We start from the raw sequence: 22151 nt of genomic DNA on the forward strand, positions 1-22151 counted from the left end.
AAGATAGGACGGGACTGGGAGGGAGGAGATTTAAGTGTGAAAGTTATAAGATGGTGATCAGAGAGGGGAAGATCAGAGGCAAGGAAACTAAAGGGTGAACAGTTGGAGGAGAAGATGAGATAAAGACAGTGACCATTTTGATGAGTGGGGGAGGTGGAGCATAGTTGGAGATTAAAGGAGGATGTTAAAGCGAGTAACTTGGAAATATAAGAGTTGGAAGGATCATTAGCGGGAATATTAAAGTCACCAAGGATGAGAGAGGGGGAGGAAGGATCATGGAAGAAGGCAAGCCAGGCATCAAAGTCACGCGTTGGGTGAAGAAAAATTTTCTCTGATTTGTTTTAAATTTACTACACTAAGGGGTCACGTGACGCCATGGTGCAGGGCTGACGCTGGAAAGCTAGGCTCCGCGCACATTCACCCGGAAATCAGATAATTTGACTTACCCAAGGAGCGAAACGCCACATTTTCACTCATAATCGGTGGGAGAGCGATTGGCGAGTGGAGATCGAGTGGAGAAACATAGAATGGCAGCGAAATCGGTGAGGAGAGAGCGAGACAAATCGAAACTGCCAGAAAACAAGATGGCCGACCAGCGAGATCCTGGAGAATTTGCGGTGGGATCCGCATGGCTGACCGAAATCACGGCCGAGGTTACAGCGGCGGTCGAAGCTGCGCTGGACAAAAAACTTCAGCAATTGCTCGATCGGACGGAGGAAGCTCATGAGCGTATTGATAGTATAAATATGGAGCTAGATGAAGGTTTACAGCGGATTTCAGAGATGGAGGAGACGGTAGGGGCGCAGAAAGAGATCAACAAGAAATTGGAGCGGAGAGTACAGGATCTGGAGACAAAGATCGATGATATGGAGAATAGGAGCAGGCGAAATAACCTGCGTCTGGTTGGGCTTCCAGAATCGCTCATGGATAAAGATCTGCCCACCTTTTTGGAGGATTGGCTGCCGAAATCATTGCACTTAGAGGACAAATTACAGAGTTTTTGTATTGAAAGGGCTCATAGAGTTGGGCCTCCGAGACAGCATGAGAACAGGCCGCGAGTAGTCATACTAAAATCTCTGAACTTTCGACATAAACAACATATTCTGGAAGCGATAAGAGGAGGCAATACCCTCACCTACCAAGATAAGAAGATCCTGTGTTTTCAGGATTACTCCCAGCAGGTGCAGGCGAGGAGGAAGTCCTTCGCACCTATATGTACGGACCTTTTCAATAAAAAAATAAAATTTGCGCTCCTATATCCGGCTAAGCTGCGCCTCACGATCAATGGAGTCACCAAATTTTTTGACACAGTTGAAGCAGCTAAAGCATACATTCAACAACATGGGGGTGAATAGACCCTCTAAGAGGAAGGATATAATTACAGAAGCATTTTCTGGAGCTTTACAGGACAGAGGTTTAATTGAAACTATTTTGCTATGGAAAACCACCCTTGGGAAACATTTTGATCTCTCAAAGATTGAACATTGAATGATGAAACAGAGATTTAATTAGACATGTTCAATGCTTGAATATATGGGATCTTATTGACGATACAATACATAGATGACAATAGGGGAAATAGACATGGACTGTGGAATATAATATGGAATTTCAAGGTCGTACGAGCATGGAGAGGCGGAATGCAAATAAGGCTGAAAGACCACACAGAACTGAAACACAGCACAGTATGCTGAACTATTGAAAGGTGGTTGCAACAGAAGATGATCAAAGACTGGTATATGAAAAGTGACCTGTTAATTTGTGAATGAGTAGGTCGTTAGGAATGGGAAGAGTTGGAGGGGTAAATGATAACTGCAGGGTGAATGCAGGTGTTAATAAGTGACTAGTTCTTTGAACAGGAGGGAGGGAGGGAGGACTTGAAGGATGGGAGATGGGAGGGAGGGAGGGGGGGGGATGGGAGATAGGGAGACATATAGAACTTGGCTAACAGATTCTCAATTAGATACATGGAGTCAGAAGAGAACCATGAGTGAGTTGAATGATGAGCGGCTGCTTGAACAAATAGTAGGAGTGGTGCTGCTGGGACACCATGACTGCCCTTATGTGGATGTGGAATATTGGTTGATGCATGAGCGAGATTTGGGAGACTGATGGGATTAAGGATATACTCCTGGAATGTGGGAGGTATCACATCTCCCATTAAGAGAAAGAAAATATTACATAGTCTCAAAAAGAAAAGAGCAGATATAGCACTCCTCCAGGAGACACATCTATCGTCTCAGGAGCATCTTAAGCTCAAAACCTGGTGGGTGGGGACAGTATTGGAGACCCCTGCAGTGGGGAAGAAGGCGGGGGTAGTGATATTGTTCCATAAATCACTCCAGGTTGAGGTGGGGCAGCTGTGTATTGATTCTGAAGGGAGATACATTCTGGCACAGGTCAAGGTGAATAACACAGCCTACCTCATTAGTAACATATATGCCCCTAATGTGTACAGTAAGAAATTCTTCCATACTCTCATAAGCAAGATGCAGCAATTTAATGTTTCGAAGAAGATAATTGGGGGTGATTTCAATGTAGTAGCAGATCCCACCATGGACAAATCACATAATGTAGCAGGTGCGAGAGGGGAGATGGATAAAGGTATCAATTTGATGTGTGGAGCTCTGGGAGTGGTTGATGTGTGGAGGGTTCTTAACCCAAATACCAAAGATTATACGCACTATTCTAGAGCTCACCACACGCAATCACGAATAGACTACATACTGATAGATGAAGACAGCTTTGCAGATATCATGGAGGCAGCAATTGATCCTACGATAATATCGGATCATGCGGCAATATCTATTGAATTTAAAGATCTGAATTCACAAAGCAGACAGCTTCGATGGATATTTCCCTTGGATCTGTATTATGATCAGGATTTCAGACCATATATTAGGAGAAAATGGGAGGAATATGCACTGTACAATGCATCTCATACTGATACACCAATATTGTTCTGGGAGGCTGGGAAGGCTGTGTTAAGAGGAGAGATTATAGCATACAGTGTCAGAAAGAAAAAACAGAGAGATCGGGAGATCATTAGATTGGGGGAACAGTTGGTGCAATTGAGGAGGGCATATGGACAAGGGGCAGCAAATCATATCCGAGAACAATTGTTAGCCACTCAGGTAAATTTAAATGAACTGCTACATCAGCGAGCCAGTAAATCTGTTGAATATTATAGATATCAATTGCATAGATTTGGAAATAAACCAGGGAAGCTGATGGCAGGGCTGGTCAAGACACAGAGGGGGAACCTAGTACATGATGATACAGAGATACGAGAAGTATTTAAAGATTATTATGCTAGGCTATATGCCAAAAAAGACGAAGATGATTTAGACCCTGACATATATTTAGAGAATATCAACAAGACAAAGATCTCAGAACAACAGAAAAGGGCGCTAAATACACCGATTGAGACTGAGGAGGTCCTTAAAGAAATTAAAGCTAGTGCTTTACATAAAGCTGCGGGGCCAGATGGATATAGGGCTGAATTCTATAAAATATTAATGCAAGACATAGGAGGTCCCTTAACTAAAGCCTTTAATAGATCAGTTGAATCAGGGGAACTTCCACAGTCTTTGCGACTTGCGGATATAGTGGTATTTCCAAAACCTGAGAGAGACCCAACTATACCAGACTCATACAGACCAATTTCACTGATTAGTTATGAAGCTAAGCTGCTAGCAAAAATTCTGGCCTCGAGATTGGCAAAAGTGCTTCCCAGCATAGTTGCAACTCCTCAGGTGGGATTTATACAAGGGAGACAGAGTGGGAAAAATATTAGACTGATATTGGCATCAATAGAGAATGTGTGCAGAGGGGGTAGAGATTCCCTATTGATCAGCTTCGACGCCGAAAAGGCGTTTGATCGAGTAGAGTGGGAGTTCCTGTTCGCTTCATTAAGAGCGTACGGATTTGAAGGCTTCTTTACACAAGCAATCTCTATATTATATAAGAACCCTATGGCGAGAGTGCAGGTTAATGGAGCGTACTCTCGAAATTTTGTAATTAATAGAGGTACCAGACAGGGATGCCCTCTGTCCCCTTTACTGTTTGCTATTACGCTAGACCCGTTGGTCAGGGAAATCATAGATAACCCTGAGATTGAAGGTATAAATTTGGGAACCAGAGAATTTAAGATCTCGGCGTTTGCCGATGACATTTTGGTTCATCTAGCTAGACCGGAGAGCTCGCTACCGGTGTTGATGGAGGTTTTTGAAGAATATGGGGCCTTTTCGGGATTTAAATTGAATTTCCAAAAGTCAGAGGGATTGCCCACAACTAATCAGGTAAGGGAGAAATGGAAGGGTAGGTTCCCACTGAGATGGGCGAACAAGGAATTTAAATACCTAGGCATAACTCTAACAAGTGATCCGAGTAGATTATATAGACAGAATATTGATAAGTTATTGCAATATACGCGCCACAAACTAGCAATATGGGAGGGACTACCCTTAACTTTAAGTGGGCGAGTGGGTTTATTTACGATGATACTTTTTCCAAAATGGCTCTATGTATTAAGACAGTTGCCACTAGTTTTACAGACTAAAGATATAAAGAAGATTCGAGGCATGTTGACTAGGTTCTGTTGGAGTGGGAAAAAGGCTAAAGTTAAATTGGAATATCTCTATGGGAAAAGAACAGAGGGAGGCCTGGGGTTGCCTGACATTAAACAATATAATTGGGCCTGTTTAGCTAGACACTTAGCAGATTGGATTATGGAAACAGAAGAGCATACGGCATGGAATATTGAGTGTGCATTGTTTAGACCATATCATCCCTATTATATGATGCACGTTGAGAGTAAAATGTTACCAAAGGAATGGAAACATCATATTTTATTGCACCCAATGAGATGTATATGGCAGTACATATTGAGGAGATTAAATAAGAACCCACGATGTACGGACCTCCTCCCACTAGTAGGAAATGGAGCATTCGAACCAGGGAATGCTTACCCGAAATTTATTAAGTGGGCACAGGAGGGAGTGGTATTAGTGGCAGATGTTATGCAAGATACGGGAAAGATTATATCAAGGGAGGCTTTAGAGGACTTGGTGGGAGTAGAGAACGTGACATGGTATGCTTACTGCCAGATCCACAGCTATATTGAGAAATTACTTAGAGAAAAATGTGATAGAGGGATGTATGAGTTGCTGGTGAATTTGTTTTTGCCTCAGGGAAGAGAACAGACTACGGTGTCCACACTGTATAAACAGCTAAGCTTGATTGCTAAGCATCGTAGTTATGAAGCAGTGGCAAGACGATGGTCTGAGGATTTACAGGTAGAGATCAGCAGTGGAGATATAGTCCAATCACTAAAGGAGATAGTGCATAAAGTGGCTAGTGCCAGATATAGGGAGATACAATTTAGAATCATTATGAGAGCGTATTTTTCTCCCATACAGGCTTATTACGCAGGTAGATTGCAAGAAACACATTGCAGTAAATGTAATTTTCAGAGAGCAACACTGTATCACATGTTCTGGGGATGTCTGGTTATACAAAAATTCTGGGGTCCAGTGCTGGAATATTGTGAGGCCTTGCTGCACAGGAAGCTTCGGCTAGAGACTAAAATTGTTGTGCTTGGACTAAGGGGACGAGGGTCAATAATGCGACATAAAGAAAGTCTATTTATCTATAAGGTACTAATTGTTGGGAAGCAATGTATATTACAACATTGGACACAAGATATAGGACCATCCTTCTGGCAATGGAGGAGCTCGCTTCACTCCCTGGTGCGAATGGAAGCACGTGCTATGTCCAGTAGCCCTAGAAATAGACAACGGTTTTGGGAAGTCTGGGAACCATATGTACAGGCTCTATCAAGCAGAGCTCGTAGTTTATTGGTGAACACACTCACGGGAAAGGAAGGGAAGGAAAGTTAATGATATATATGTTTATTGATTAATGGTGATATGAGAATTATACGGTTCAGGTATAGGGGGGGAAGGGGGGGTGGGGGGAAGGGGAAGGGTACCTTTAAAACTTTTGATGACACTTTAGATATGATTATGTTAAGAAACAAAACGGACAAAGAATTGGATTAAGTAAATGTTTATTGACTATATTTGTTATTGACTGTGACATCAATAAAACAGTTTAAACATAAATTTACTACACTGTAGTTTCATCCCATGCCCCCTAGTCCTAGTATTTTTGGAAAGCGTGAACAAACGCTTCACATCCACCTGTTCCACTCCACTCATTATTTTATATACCTCTATCACGTCTCCCCTCAGCCATCTCTTCTCCAAGCTGTAAAGCCCTAGCCTCCTTAGTCTTTCTTCATAGGGAAGTCGTCCCATCCCCGCTATCATTTTAGTCGGGATGCCGTCCAGACCTCTCTGCACCCTTCTCCATCACCGCCAATTCCAGGCTCCGCCCTTTCTGCCTCACCTCTCCCTATGCTTGGAATAAACTTCCTGAACCCATATGCCAAGCCCCCTCCCTGCCCATCTTCAAATCCTTGCTCAAAGCTCACCTCTTCAATGTCGCCTTCGGCACCTAACCGTTATACCTCTATTCAGGAAATCTAGACTGCCCCAATTTGATTGTCTGCACATTTTGTCCATTAGATTGTAAGCTCCTTTGAACAGGGACTGTCCTTCTTTGTTAAACTGTACAGCGCTGCGTAACCCTAGTAGCGCTTTAGAAATGTTAAGTAGTAGTAGTAGTTTTAAACCCCGCAAAGCTAACATCCTTTACCACATTCTCTGGCAATGAATTCTCGAGTTTAATTACACCTTAGATCAAAAACAAAACAGATTACAAATAACAAAAATTGTTTCCATAACCATGTATTTGCCCCTCACATCTGAAAGCATAGTACATATAATTGTATTAGAGACCGTCTTATAACTTCTGGTTGACTTTTTAAGATCAATCCAGATGTGTTTTTGTTCATACTACCACCATTACAGAGCATATTTAAAAGCATGGATTAATGAGACAAAGCCAACGTGGATTTAGTGAAGGGAAATCTTGCCTCACCATTTCTTTGCAGGGGTGAACAAACGTGGATAAAGGTGAGCCGGTCGATATTGTGTATCTGGATTTTCAAAAGGCGTTTGACAAAGTACCTCATGAAAGACTCCATAGGAAATTGGAGGGCCATGGGATAGGAGGTGGTGTTCTATTGTGGATTAAAAACTGGTTAAAAGATAGAAAACAGAGAGTAGGGTTAAATGGTCAGTATTCTCAATGGAGAAGGGTAAATAGTGGGATTCCCCAGGGGTTTTTGTTGGGACCGCTGTTTTAAGTACATAAGTATTTCCATAGTGGGACAGACCAAAGGTCCATTAAGCCCAGCATCCTGTTTCCAGCAGTGGCCAATCCAGGACACAAATACCTGGCAAGATCCCAAAATAGTACCATGCATTTTATGCTGCTCCAAGAAATAAGCAGTGGATTTTCCCCAAGTTTATTTATTTATTTATTGCATTTGTATCCCACATTTTCCCACCTTTTTGCGGGTTCAGTGTGGCTTACAATATGAGTTAAATGTTAGAAATACAATTTGTTACAGATTGGTTATGGATTACATTGTGCAGAGTTATGCGAAACAATTGGGGTGTCGTTAGGGAGTGTAACAATGGAACATAAACATTGAAACTTTGGAAGGAAACACTGGGAGCTTGGAGGGCGATAAAAAGGCATGAGGACATATGGTATATATCTTTCTGAGAGTAAGGTATGAGAGATGTGATATTACGGGAATGAGAATTCAGAGGTGAATGTATGATGCATTAGTGAACATTAAGTGTGGCCTTTGTGTTTTGTTTCTTTCCGTAAATGTTTTCGAAAAGATGGGTCTTCAATAATCTGCGGAAGGAAGCTTGCTCGTTGATTGTTCTTAAGTTGCGCGGCAGTGTATTCCAAAACTGCGTGCTCATGTGAGAAAAGGTTGATGCGTGTAGCGCTTTGTATTTCACACCCTTGCAATTGGGGAAGTGGAGGTTAAGGAAGGTTCGGGATGATCTTTTGGCGTTTCTAGTTGGTAAGTCTTTTTAATATTGGTCTATGGACTTTTCCTTTAGGATGCAGTCTATACCTTTTTTAAACCCCGCTAAGCTAACTGCCTTTACCACGTTCTCTGGCAATGAATTCCAGAGTTTAATTACACGTTGAGTGAAGAAAGCCTTTCTCAGATTTGTTTTAAATTTACTATTTAGTAGCTTCATTCCATTCCCCCTAGTCCTAGTAGTTTTGGAAAGAGTAAACAAACAACTCGCATCTACCCATTTCATTCCACTCATTATTTGATAGACCTCTATCATATCTCCCCTCAGTCATCTTTTTTCAAGCTGAAGAGGCCTAGTCGCTTCAGCCTTTCCTCATAGGGTCGTGCCATCCCTGTTATCATTTTCGTCGCCCTTCTCTGTACCTTTTTTAATTCCACTATATCTTTTTTGAGATGCGGTGACCAGATTTGAACACAATATTCTAGATGCGGTCGCACCATGGAGTGATACAAGGACATTAAACATCCTCATTTTTGTTTTCCATTCCTTTCCTAAAGATACTAGGACTAGGGGATATGCAATGAAGCTACTAAGTAGTAAATTTAAAACAAATCGGAGAAAATATTTCATCACTCAGTGTGTAATTAAGCTCTGGAATTTGTTGCCAGAGAATATGGTAAAAGCTGATTAGCAGGATTTAAAAAAGGTTTGGATAATTTTCTAAAGGAAAAGTCATAAGCCATTATTAAGATGGACATGGTAAATCCTCTGCTTATTTGTAGGATAAGCAACATAAAATCTGTTTTGGGATCTTACCTAGGTACTTGTAACCTGGATTGGCCACTGTTGGAAACAGGATACTGGGCCCAGTATGGCAACACTTCGTTCTTATAGGGTAAAATTAATCTGTCACCTCAGCAAGATATCATCTCATGCACACTACAACAGTGAGGGCCTGCTGATGACACTCACTCACTCTGTAACATTGAGGGTCGTCTGACAACCATCTCTGTTATATTGTATTCATATACTGTCTTTCCTTGATGTTGTCCAATCCAAAGTGGTTCACAAAATAAGAATAGTATAATAAATATATTTGATTTTTTTTTTTTATGTATTGTCATAAAAGAAAAATTAAGTATCTTGATCATCTCATCTTTTTTTTTCTTTTAGCACTGGCTGGAATTCACAAAGTCTGTTGTAAAACAAATGCGATGTAAGTATCAAATTTACGCTGTGTGATCAGGATTTTATATATCTATGGATGACTTTAACCATTACGCAAAGTAGTTGGTTGCATAGGGTGGCATCTTTGGGGGGGGGGGGGGGGGTTAAGGAGGAGTGCACCAAAGAGCAGCTACAGTCAAAACAAAATAGATCCTCACCTTCACACAAATGATGTTTGCCGGATGGGATTCATCCGAGGGTACTTAGGGAATTTCTAGCGATTCCGCTGTCTGTCCTTTTCAATGCTTCCATAGAGTCTTAGTGGTCCCACTGGACTGGAGAAGGGCGGATGGGGTCCCTTTCCACAAACGCAGAAGCAAGAAGGAGGTTGGGAACTATGTGTCAGTCAGTCTGACCTCTGTGGTGAGGTTTCTGGAATCTAATGGTTTTACTAAGACGGGTCTTGTCAGACAAATCTGACTACTTCTTTGACTGGGTGGATTTAGGGGGAACGCTAGATGTGGCCTGCTTACATTTTAACAAAGCTTTTGACACAGCTCCACATAGACAACTCATAAATAAACTGAGTGCCCTTGGTAGGGTTCCTAAAATTTTTGACTTTCAAAGAATAAATCAACTGTGGTAGCATTACAGAAAAGCATTTTATTATTTCAGCACTGAGTTAAAGAGAGGAACCAGATTCTCTGTGCAAAATACATAGTTTTGTGCTGTATCTTATATAGTGTTAAAAAATTGTTATTTTCATAACCCAGGATAATACAGTCGTGGCTTCTTAGTAAGTACACATAATGTTGATTAGTAACCATATGTCAGGTCTCTCGGGGAAATGTGAGCCCTTGGGCCGCTGTCACGGAGGTGGCAGCAGCAGGCAAAACCACCCAACAGGAGACAGGCAACCCTAAGACGGGCTGAAGTAGACAGGACTGGAGTGACTGGCTGAAGAGGAAAGCAACAAGGAATCCAGGAACAACGTCCTACAGCAGGGTTCAGGCTTGAGAAGCAGGATACAGGATACTCAATACAGGCTTCTCCCACAGGATTCGGGAAACTGGCACAGCTTGACTGGATCCGGGTTCACCCAAACACTAGACAGGCAGGGTGACCATGGAAGCATAGCTTGGCAGGAAAGAGGACACAGGAGCTACATACAAGCTAAGCTCAAGGGAATGGGAATGACAGATACGCTTGCCAGAGGAAGGGTTAGACTGGAGCTACAGTAGCTAACAGATAGAAAGGAGAGAAATGGCTGCAGCATCAGCCGCTAACCAACCTCAGACAGGGAGCAGAGCCACTGCACAGGGATAACAGGCTAGAAGCCCACAGAGAATAAAATACACAGAAAGGCTGAAAGCCTACAGGTCAGAGAGATACACCCAGAAAGGCTAGAAGCCCACAGAAAGGCTGGAACCCCCAGGCTGCAGTAATACACCCAGAAGGCCTGGAAGCCCACAGATAAAGGGAAATACACAGATAGACTGGAGGCCCTCAGAGCAATGGGCACAGAAGGGCTGTAAGCCCACAGAACAGTAGACACAGAAGGGCTGAAAGCCCACAGAGCAAAGACACAGAAGGGCTGAAAGCCCACAGAGCAAATACCCTGAGCAGGAAAGCAAGAAGCCCACAGGTAAGTAGTAGACTAGGCAGAAAGCCTACGAGCAATAATACCCTGAGCCAGAAGGCAAGGCCCACAGGTGATAGTAACTAGCAAAGCAGAAGGGCTGGAAGCCCACAAGAAAAGACAAGGAAAGCTAACTGTGCAAACAGCACACTAACCTCGGGACCTAAGGCACTGCGGAGGCATTGGCAATGCAAAGGCCCTGAAGACCAGAACACCAGTTCCTTAAGAAGGCTCTGACAGATGAGGTTACCCCCTTCAGGCCACAGGCAAGGAGCATACAGAAGCCCAGAGAGACCTAACCCACACAGGTGTAGTCTATTGAGGTAATTAGTGTCAGGCTGGAAGCAGCCAGCCCACCCAGCCTGAGACAGAGCTACCTCAGGAACAGCCCACTGAAGTACAGAGAGGCCCAATACACACAAGTGTAGAGTAGTGAAGCAAATTTTTAGAGCAGCCAGCCCACAGAGAGAGAGATAGAGCTAACTCAGGAACAGTATACTGAAGCACAGAAAGGTTAAACCCACACAGGTGCAGTATACTGAGGCAATCAGCGCCATGCTGGAAGTGGCCAGCACCCAGCGACAGAAACAGAGCCAACTCAGAAGTAGACAAAAACCAGCACAGACACTGATTCCAAGAAATAGGGTAAGTCTGAGGGTGGTCACGACCACAGACGTGACACCATAACACTTGGTCATCAGTCTTATTAATGAGGGTTACTTGGCAGTAGACATATAAAATGATGTAATTCAGGCAGCATAGCTTGTAAAAGTAAGTCAAGAGGTAATGAGAAGAGGCCCATATTTCACCCGTCTCTGAGGTAAACATAAAACATAACTGTTGCCATACTGGGACAAACCAAAGGGCCATCAAGCCCAGTATCCTGTTTCCAACAGTGGCCAATCCAGGTCACAAGTACCTGGCAAGGTCCCAGAACAGCCAAACAGATTTTATGCTGGTTATCCTAATAATAGCTTATGAACTTTTCGTTAAGAAAATTATTGAAAAAAGGCGATAAATAGGAGACAAGATGGCGTCTTGAAGAGAACACTGTAAAGCAGCTCTTCTCCCGATTTCCCTCAACTTTAGAATTAATTACCTGGGTATGCCGAAGCGGAGGGGCAGGCAGCGTGTGATTCCCTCCATAGCTGCTGGAGCCATGGGACCGGTGGACAGCTTTACTACGCCTAGAGGAAGTACAGGGCCGGATTCCTCAGAGGGAGCAACGGGAGGTTCCTCGCTCCCCCAGCTTGAGGCACAGATCACCCTTAGCCTCGAAGAATGGAGCCCTCCGATGATGCCGGCAAGGGGTCAACTGCAGGGGCAGGAAGTACTTGGTGTCGAAGACTTGGGAGTACATCCTGCAGAGGGGCCTGCTGTCAGCCAAGAATTGCCAATTTTTGGAATCAGAGAGGGAAAAGTCAATGATTTGGCAGTTGAGAAGCATGAGCAGAAGTTTGAAAAGGAATTGACTGAATTGGCAGTAACCAGTAAGTCATTTTTGCCTACTAAGTCTGAAAATATAACTCTTGACTCTATATGGGGAGCCCTAGTGGGGCTGGAGAATTCTTTTACTCAGAAAATGTCTCAGATGCTTCAAGTTATTAACTTGCCTATGGAAAAGATTGTAAATCTAGAAACAAAAATGAGTAATACTGAGAAAAGTCTATTGACTTATAATGAATCTTTAAAAGCTAGCCAGCAGATACAAAATAATTTGATAAATGAGAATATTCTACTGCACCAAAAGACTGAAAATTTGGAAAATCAACTGAGAGCAAAAACTCTCAGGTTGATTAATTTTCCAAAAACCTCATTAATGGCTCCACTAATAATGTTTAAGAAATACTTGACAGATATTTTTAAAATACCTGAACAAACCTATCCACCTTTTTCAAAAATGTATTATTTACCACCACCATATAAAATAGTGAAAGAAAAAGATAGAGTGGACCAACAGGATCAAAGACCTGAAGCTTTAATTGATATATTGAATTTAACACAAACACTTCAAGAAGAAGAAAAGACCATACCAGCAACATTGATTGCCTCTTTTGTATTAGAACCTGACTGGGATTGGGTGCTCAAACAATTTTTCCATCATCGTGATGAACTCTTTTTGAACAATAAAATTAGAATATTTCCAGACATTGCTAGAGCAACGCAAAGGAGACGTCAAGCTTTTCTAAAGCTCCGCCCAAGGGTTCTTCAGTCAGGAGGATTATTTTGGTTAAACTTTCCCTGTAAATGCGTGGAAAAAATTTAATTCAGTTAAATATATTTTCTATGAAGCAATTCAATTGAGTAATTTTCTAGATTCTAAGTTAGCTGCCATAACTACTCAACATCTGTGGCTTTGCTTACATTTACTCCGTAAAATTAATAGGACTGGGCAAATTATGTTTCTCTTCTATTTCTAAGCTATGTACTTATAGAAAATGTTTCATGGAATTTTACCTTACATAGTAACATAGTAACATAGTAGATGACGGCAGAAAAAGACCTGCATGGTCCATCCAGTCTGCCCAAGACAAACTCATATGTGTATACCTTAACTTGAATTTGTACCTGTCCTTTTCAGGGCACAGACCATATAAGTCTGCCCAGCAGTATTTCCCGCCTCCCAACCACCAGTCCCGCCTCCCATCAGCGGCTCTGGTACAGACCGTATAAGTCTGCCCTCCCCTATTCTCGCCTCCCAACCACCACCCCCTCTCCCATCAGCAGCTCTGGTACAGACCGTATAAGTCTGCCCTCCCCTATCCTCGCCTCCCAACCACCACCCCCTCTTCCCCCCAACTGCTCCGCCACCCAATTTCAGCTAAGCTTCTGAGGATCCATTCCTTCTACACAGGATTCCTCTATGCATATCCCACGCATGTTTGAACTCCGTTACCGTTTTCATCTCCACCACCTCCCGCGGGAGGGCATTCCAAGTGTCCACCACCCTCTCCGTGAAAAAATACTTCCTGACATCTTTCCTGAGTCTGCCCCCCTTCAATCTCATTTCATGTCCTCTCGTTCTACCGCCTTCCCATCTCCGGAAAAGATTCGTTTGCGGATTAATACCTTTCAAATATTTGAACGTCTGTATCATATCACCCCTGTTCCTCCTTTCCTCCAGGGTGTACATGTTCAGGTCAGCAAGCCTCTCTTCATACGTCTTGGAACATAAATCCCATACCATCCTCGTAGCTTTTCTTTGCACCGCTTCCATTTTTTTAACATCCTTTGCAAGATAAGGCCTCCAAAACTGAACACAATACTCCAGGTGGGGCCTCACCAACGTCTTATACAGGGGCATTAAAACCTCCTTTCTTCTGCTGGTCACTCCTCTCTCTATACAGCCTAGCAATCTTCTAGCTACTGCCACCGCCTTGTCGCACTGTTTCGTCGCCTTCAGATCCTCAGATACTATCACCCCAAGATCCCTCTCCCCGTCCGTGCCTATCAGACTCTCCCCGCCTCCCGTCTCCCTTTATATTGTGGACTTGAAATGGACGAGACAGAACTTTATTACCTTATGAATTTGTATTGGGAAAAGATGTATAATTTCTTCCATTTTTTCCAAGTCAAGAGTTCTTGTAAAAAAAATTAATACTTATAAATAAAAAAAATTATCCAAAACGTTTTTTTAAACCTTGCTAACTGCTTTTACCACATACTCTGGCAATAAATTCCAGAGTTTAATTGCATGTTGAGTGAAGAAATATTTTTTCTAATTTGTTTTAAATTTACTACTTTGTAGCTTCATCGCATGCCCCTAGTCCTATCACTTTTTGGAAAAAGAGTAAACAAGTGATTCACGTCTACCTGTTCTACTCCACTCATTATTTTATAGACCTCTATCATATCTTCCCTCAGCCGTCTTTTCTCCAAGCTGAAGAGCCCTAGCCACTTCAGCCTTTCCTCATAGGGAAGTCATCCCATCCCATTTTCGTTGCCCTTCTCTGTACCTTTTCTAATTCCATTATATCTTTTTTGAGATGCAGTGACCAGGATTGCACAGTATTCAAGGTGCGGTTGCACCATAGAGCATTACAAAGGCGTTATATCATTCTCATTTTTGCTTTCCATTCCTTTCCTAATAATATCCAGTGTTCTATTTGCTTTCTTAGCAAATTTAATTACTTCTCTGGTTATTCCCATCTCTAGATCTTTTATAAATATGTTAAAAACCAGCAATCCCAGCACAGACCCCTGGGGAACCCCCCTTCTCCATTGAAAATACTGACCATTTAACCCTACTCTCTTTTGTATCTTTTAAGCAGTTTTCAGTCCACAGTAGGACATTACCTCCTGTTCCATGACTTTCTAATTTCCTCAGGAGTCTTTCATGAGGTACTTTGTCAAACGCCTTTTGAAAATCCACATACACAATATCAACCTTCTCACCTTTACCCACATGTTTATCCACCCCTTCAAAGAAATGTAGTAGATATTTTTTATTTCATTTATAATGAGTAATTGCAAGCAAATAATACTTGAACAGGATACAAAAGAAACTCAATCAGAAGAAATTAGAATTACGAGAAAACAAAATCCTCTTTTAGCCCCCCAATTTTGGGTTCCTTTAGAAATTACAGAGAGACTAATCAAAAATCAGAAATATAAAGAAACAAAATATGGCCTATCAAGCAAAGCTAATTCTACACCCTATGTTCACAAATCAAGTTTCAATAACCACACCCTCTCCAAAAGACATTGCACAATGTGATACCCGCAAGCGAGCCTTCTCCGGAGTAGCCCCCACACTCTGGAATGCACTGCCTAAAAGGCCTCGCTTAACACAAGACTATCTCTACTTCAGGAAGCAGGTGAAAGCTTGGCTTTTCAACCAGGCCTTTAATGGAAGAAGTAACTAACTTGTTAGTCTCACTCACACACACAAGGAGTGACTCGGGCTGCACATACTGCAGCGGGACATGTTTATCCACTCCTACCCTAGCTGAGATAATATTTAACCATCTTTTTGACCTCATGTACAACTTTCTTTAAATCAGTCACCTTACTTTCTAACTTCTCCTACTTTCTTACCCTTCTATATGTTCCATCTTTGCTTTACCCTTCGCTATCACCTATATTGTTCTATTACGTATTGTATTGATATTGTAAGTAGTATACCATGCCATACTTTGTATTGTTTTTGAATATTTTTACTGCTGTAATTGCCTATTGCTCATGTTTGATCTATTCTTACTGTACACCGCCTTGAGTGAATTCCTTCAAAAAGGCGGTAAATACATCCAAATAAATAAATAATTAAGTTCTAATCAGCAAACTGTCTAACTCAAACCCTATATTGCAAGTCTGTTACCAATCTGCAAAGGAAATTTTATCGTTCAAAAATTAAGATGAGCAGGGTCATAGAAAATATATCTCAAATTATTCAACTTGACTAACCATTTTACAGAAAACGGAGAAAAAAAATGTCCACCATTTTGAACCACGCATTGGTGCAATTCCAAAAAAGCCTTGTGCCTCCGCCAAATCTCCTTACCAACATAAGGAAAACACCATATCTTATGTCCCTTAAAGAATTTCTGAACTTTAGTTTTTCATTTATATTTTATCAGCTTCAAAAACAAATGAGTCAAGGAGAGTAGCACGTGTTTCCACAGTGTCTTCAGATGTTTCCAAGACCTCCAAGAAGTTCAAACGCTCTGGAGAAACTGGGACCCCATGTTGATTCTAATCTGGCCCACCATTCCAGACAAAACACGGCCTGTGTCGGGCATTGTTGGTTGAATAAATTCACCCTTCTATAAATTTATTCATCTGTTCTGCTTTTTGTGTCGCCACCATTCCAGCTGACATTCTCTTGTTATATGGAAGATAGTAAATTTTATTAACTGGGGGCAGGGAATCATTAGGTTGTTGTAACAATTCTTGCATATAGGTCTTGAAAAGTTCTCTTGCTGAAAAAAGCGGATCTTTGGGAAAATTCAGAAATCTTAGATTGCAAGGTCGAGGTGAAATTTCTACAAATTTCTTTTTATATTGCAAGTCCAATTAAGTTTTCATTAATATCAGCTGTCCTTCACTTAAGTCCTTAACTTCTTCCCTTAGACAGGGATCCTGTCATAAAAATTATCCATAGTACCTCAAGATTGGAGGGTGGCCAATGTGACGCCAAATTTTTAAAAAGGATTCCAGGGGTGATCTGGGATATTACAGACTGGTAAACCTGACTTCTGTGCTGAATAAAATATTGGAAACTATTATAAAGAATAAAATTACAGAACATAGATAAACATGGTTTAATGGGACAGGGTCAGCATGGGTTTAGTCAAGGGAAGTTTTGCCCCACCAATGTGCTTCATTTCTTTGAAGACGTGAATAAACATTTGAATAAAGATGAGCCGGTTGATATAGTGTATCTAGATTTTCAGAATGCTTTTGACAACGTTCCTCATGAGAGACTCCTGAGAATTAAAGTCATGGAGGCAATGTTTTGTTGTGGGTTAGAAATTGATTACTGGACAGAAGACAATATAAGAGAGCTACTTGTACAGGAAATGGTTTTCAAGGGTGACTATGCAGAGGAACTGAAAGAAATCTCCATGAATTTTGAAGATGTACTGAGCCAAATTGACAAGTTAGAGAGTAATAAATCATCTGGACCGGATGGCATACAACTCAGGGTATTGAAAGAACTCAAACATGAAATTGCTGATCTGCAACCTGTCATTAAAATCCTCCATAGTACCTGAAGATTGGAGGGTGGCCATTGTAATGCTGATTTTTAAAAAGGATTCCAGGGGTGATCTGTGAAATTACAGACTGGTAAGCCTGACTTCAGTGCTGAGTAAAATAGTGGAAACTATTATAAAGAATAAAACTAATGAACATTTAGACAAACATGGTTTAATGGGACAGAATCACAAGGACTCAGCCAAGGGAAGTCTTGCCTCACCAATTTGCTTTGAAGGCTTGAATAAACATGTGAATAAAGGAGGGAAGGTTCTGGTGTGGATTAGGAATTGGTTATTGGACAGAAAACGGAGGGTAGGGTTTAATGGCCATTTCTGTCAATGGAGGAGGGTGAATAGTGGAGTGCCTCAGGGATCTGTAATTGGACTTATGCTGTTTAACGTATTTATAAATGATCTGGAAAATGGAACGACGAGTGAGGTGTTTAGTTTAAATCATTTTTATTGGTTGTAACAGACAAATAAAACAGTTCTTTGTCAAAAATAAAATTTATACATAACATTGTCAACCAACAGGCTGAAACAGCCTATCGAATTACAGTATAGTATTTGCATTTTCTCCCCTTCCTTCCCCTCCTAGTGACCCTTAGTGCTCCCTATGTCTTATCGCGTTCTAGTATTACAAATATAACAAAAAACAACAATTGACAAACATCTGGCTAAATTATTCTAGAATAAACTCCTTTGTTCGGCTTCGATTTATGTGAGTTATTTAACTGTGTTAATCCTGGGGAGTACCCTTCCCTACCCCCCTGCCCTGTCCATCCCTCCCTTTTCCCTACCCCCCCCCCCCCCCTTTTGCTCCATTACAAAGTCAACTGTGTTTGTAATTCAGTTCTCACATAGGTCAGTATCTAAGGCAGTGGTATCTCTCATTGCACACTGCTTGCCCATCTATCAATAGATCTATACCGCCATCAACAGCCCCTCTATTTATTGATTGGGCCTATAAAGCACAGGGGAAGCTTCAAAAATTCAGCAGTAAACTTCGTGCCTTAGCCGGAAGAGTAATCCAAAGCATTTCCCATTGTGCCCTGAACCTGAGACCCGCGGGGCTTTCCAAATCAGTCACCCCACACCTATCTATTCTCATTTGTCGCACCATCTGTGCACGCCATGTCTGTAAAGGGGGTGTTTCTTTTGCCCTCCAGAATTGTGGTTATTCCAAAATATATAGCCATCTTGGCAAATGCCCTAAAGCCCTCTGGGGGCTCTGCAGTAAATTTAAAGCAGTTAAATAAGATTAGGGGATCACAGATGAGGGTGCAATTCCATAATTGGTCTATTCCCGCTATAATCTGCCTCCAGAACCGCCCCACATAGGGACAACCCCAGAACATATGCCCCAGAGAGGCCGCCCCTTGGCTACATTTGGGGCAGGTTTCTTCGGCAGTAATCCCCGCTCTCTGTGCTCTGTGAGGAGATATGTGTGTTCTCAACAGCCATCTATATAATCTCTCTCTCTGGGGTATGGAGAGTCGTTGTTTATAAATGGATTTCAAATATGATCTACATTCTTCCTCTGTGAGTGTACAGCCCAAATCCCTAGACCATTCCCGTGCAATCTGTCGGAAATCTAGTTCTGCTGTTGTGTCCTTCAGTGCCGATGATGGAATCTCAATGGTATTGAGAGCTGAGCTCCCAAAGTAAACTCCTCAGAGAGAACCTCCACCACATCCTCCGTGAGGTCTGTCCACTCTAGGGAAGCAACATAGTGGCTCAGCTGACGATATGCAAATTGGTATGTCGGGGGGATCCCCATCCGGGTCTGAAGCTCTAGGTATGAGAGAATTCGTCCCTGTTCTGTGACTATGTGTGCCAGGTATACCATCCCCTTCCGTGCCATTTGTTAAATATGCTAACCCCTTGGCCTGGCGGGAACGCCGGATTATCACATATTGACAGCCACGGGGATGTACAGGCAGAAAAGTGATAGCGGTCTACACACCCACCTCCCACGTCTCCCTGAGAGATTTCAAAAGGGGATGCCTTCGGAATGCTGCAATGGGCAGGGACGTCCCAGAGTGAAGCAGGTGACTAAAGTGTGTGTCTGGAACACCGACGTCTCCACTGAAGTAATAGAAAAATCAGACGTCCCCCGATACCAATCATTTATGTGTCTCATGGAACTTGCGATTGCCAGGAATTTGATGTTTATGAGTCCCATGCCTCCCCCCTCCCTTGGGGCCGTCATCAGGTGATAAGGAATTCTAGGTTTCTTCCCCTGCCAAAGGTACTTTTGTATTAGGCGCTGTAAAAGCTTTTCATCTTTGCGTTTCAAAAACAGTGGTAATTGTTGAAAGACGTATAACCATTTGGGGGCAACCATCATATTAAACAGCGCTATTCTACCCCAGATTGTAAGTGGCAGCTCCCTCCACATAAACAGCTTATTTCTAGTCATCTCAATCAGTGGGCCTATGTTCTCTCTGTACATGGAGGCCCCGTCTCTGGTTATGTATACTCCTAGGTATTTCATTTTTGTTGTCTCCCATCTGAGTAAAGCCTCTCCTTGCCAGCATAATTTAATGTCACTATCCATAGACATCGCACAGGACTTAGAGAGGTTAAGGCCAAACCCTGATAGCTGCCCATACTCCCTAATCAATGCTAGGGCAGTCTTAAAGGACTCCTGCGGGTTAGTTAAAACCAGAAGGACGTCATCGGCGTAAGCCAAAGCTCGGACCTCCTGTTCCCCCAATAGTACCCCCCCCAATTCCCGGATCTGAGTTTAGAAGACGCAATAATGGTTCTAGTGTAAGATCGAACAAAAGTGGGGATAAGGGGCAGCCTTGACACGTTCCCCTGCCTATCTGAAACCTTTCCGAGATCCCCCCATTTGCTGTAACATAAGCTTCCAGACCAGAATATAGAGCCCCAATTGCTTGCCTCACTTCTGCAGGGATTCCTATCCAGTCTAGCATATAAAACAAGAAGGTCCACTCGACCCTGTCAAAAGCCTTTGTGGCATCTAGGCTCACCAACATCCGGGGATTTCCTCATGTCGGCACTTTGCCATTGTCAGTAAGACTCTCCGAATATGTGATACCGAGTGCCTTTTGGGGATAAATCCCACTTGCGTAGGCTCAATCACACTCTAGACATGCGTTGAGCCGAATGGCCAGGATCTTCGCTAACAGTTTGATATCGACATTAATCAGCGAGATAGGCCTATAGGATTCGGGACTCCTCCCCACATTTTCCCGGCTTTAACAATAGTGATATGCAAGCAGTGTTTTCATGCAGTGGGAATCTCCCTTCCCGTATTACTGCCTGGTGATATTCAAATAGTGGGCATAGCAACTGGGGCTGAAGCAGTTTGTAAAATTTCTCCTGAGTACCCATCCACCCCGGGAGCTGAGAAAGACTTTAGCCCTTTTATTGCTTCAGACAGCTCCTTAAGTTGAATAGGGGCCTCTAGGCATGCTATCTTGACTCTCCCAATTTTGGCATTTTTGCCCCTACCGAGAAAGTCACTCATATGGGCCTCCGTGGCAGGCCGATTGGCCCTGTAGAGGCGACCTAAATGATCCTGTAATATCTGAAGGATCCTGCCTGGGTCATTAGTAAGGCCTCCCGTCTTTTCCTCAGGGCGTTATAGCTCTATTTCCTTCCCGTTTCGAACTAGCTGGGCCACATACCCCTGCTCTGTTTCCAAAGCGATGAAACTTATATTTTTGAAAGGTTCTATTCTTTAGTATTCTTTCGTGTAATAGGGAGTTTACAGCAGCCTGTATAGACAGATAGGCCTCTCTGTTAGCCACGGACTGCCCGCTCGGTATATGACGTCTAGCATTCCGCAGCCGCCTGTTCAGCTGCAAAGGCTAGCTGCATTCTTTTTCCGTTTATTTGCTACATATGCTATCAGATCCCCCGCAACACCGCTTTCCAGCGCACCAAATAGTTGTGGGTTCGATTTGTGTTCTTTATTAAACAATTCATAATCTTCCCACTTTTTTTACTAAAAATTTTTGAAAAGATTTATCCTTACCAGGTGGCCAGGGAACCTCACCGTCTGGCCGGCTGAAAGCCACCTGGGGCCTCCAGCTCCAACCAGACGGGGCTATGGTCAGATATCAAAACTTCCTCGATTTTCGTGTCCCGGACACAATGGAACAAGGCTGCTGAAATAAATATGTAGTCTAACCTTCCCCATGTTCCGTGGGCCCTGGACCGATGTGTATAATCTCTTTGATCAGGGTGTAAATTCCGCCATGCATCCACTACAGAGAGGGAGTTGGCAAACTCACTTAGCATCTGTGACCCCCTCCGACCCTCCACTCCTCTGCCGCCCTCCCCTGAATAATCCATCTTAGGGTCTATTGATATATTCATGTCCCCTGTTATGATCAAATGTTTGTCTTCATATGGTAGCAGCCGTCTCAACAACCCTGGGAAGAAGGAGCTGTCAGGAGGGGTAGGAGCATAGATATTCAGCAAGTATAATTCCCTCCCTTGTAGCCATAACTTAACCAAAAGGAATCGCCCTTTGGGATCCTGGAGGATCGTTTCTACCTTACAGGCCAGTCGGCGGTGAATACATATTGCCACTCCTCCCCTCCGCCCGTCTGGGGATGCATATATCACCTGTCCTACCCATCCCTGTTTGAGTTTTTCATGTTCTGCTGCCGTCAGCTTTGTTTCCTGTAAACACAC

General features: G+C 42.7%; 1 protein-coding gene across 2 annotated transcripts in view; it reads left to right on the forward strand.

Annotated features, from left to right (window-relative positions):
- The window catches only part of FRMD5 (FERM domain containing 5), a 269594-nt gene that overhangs the window by 102252 nt on the left and 145191 nt on the right, over positions 1–22151 (forward strand). For both annotated transcript variants that reach the window (XM_030190473.1, XM_030190474.1), the window contains one exon: positions 9150–9192. In XM_030190473.1, the coding sequence (XP_030046333.1) occupies positions 9150–9192 (43 nt within the window). The remainder of the gene's footprint in view (positions 1–9149; positions 9193–22151) is intronic.

This window comes from Microcaecilia unicolor, chromosome 1 (assembly GCF_901765095.1).
Source record: "Microcaecilia unicolor chromosome 1, aMicUni1.1, whole genome shotgun sequence".
Classification (NCBI taxonomy): Eukaryota; Metazoa; Chordata; class Amphibia; order Gymnophiona; family Siphonopidae; genus Microcaecilia; species Microcaecilia unicolor.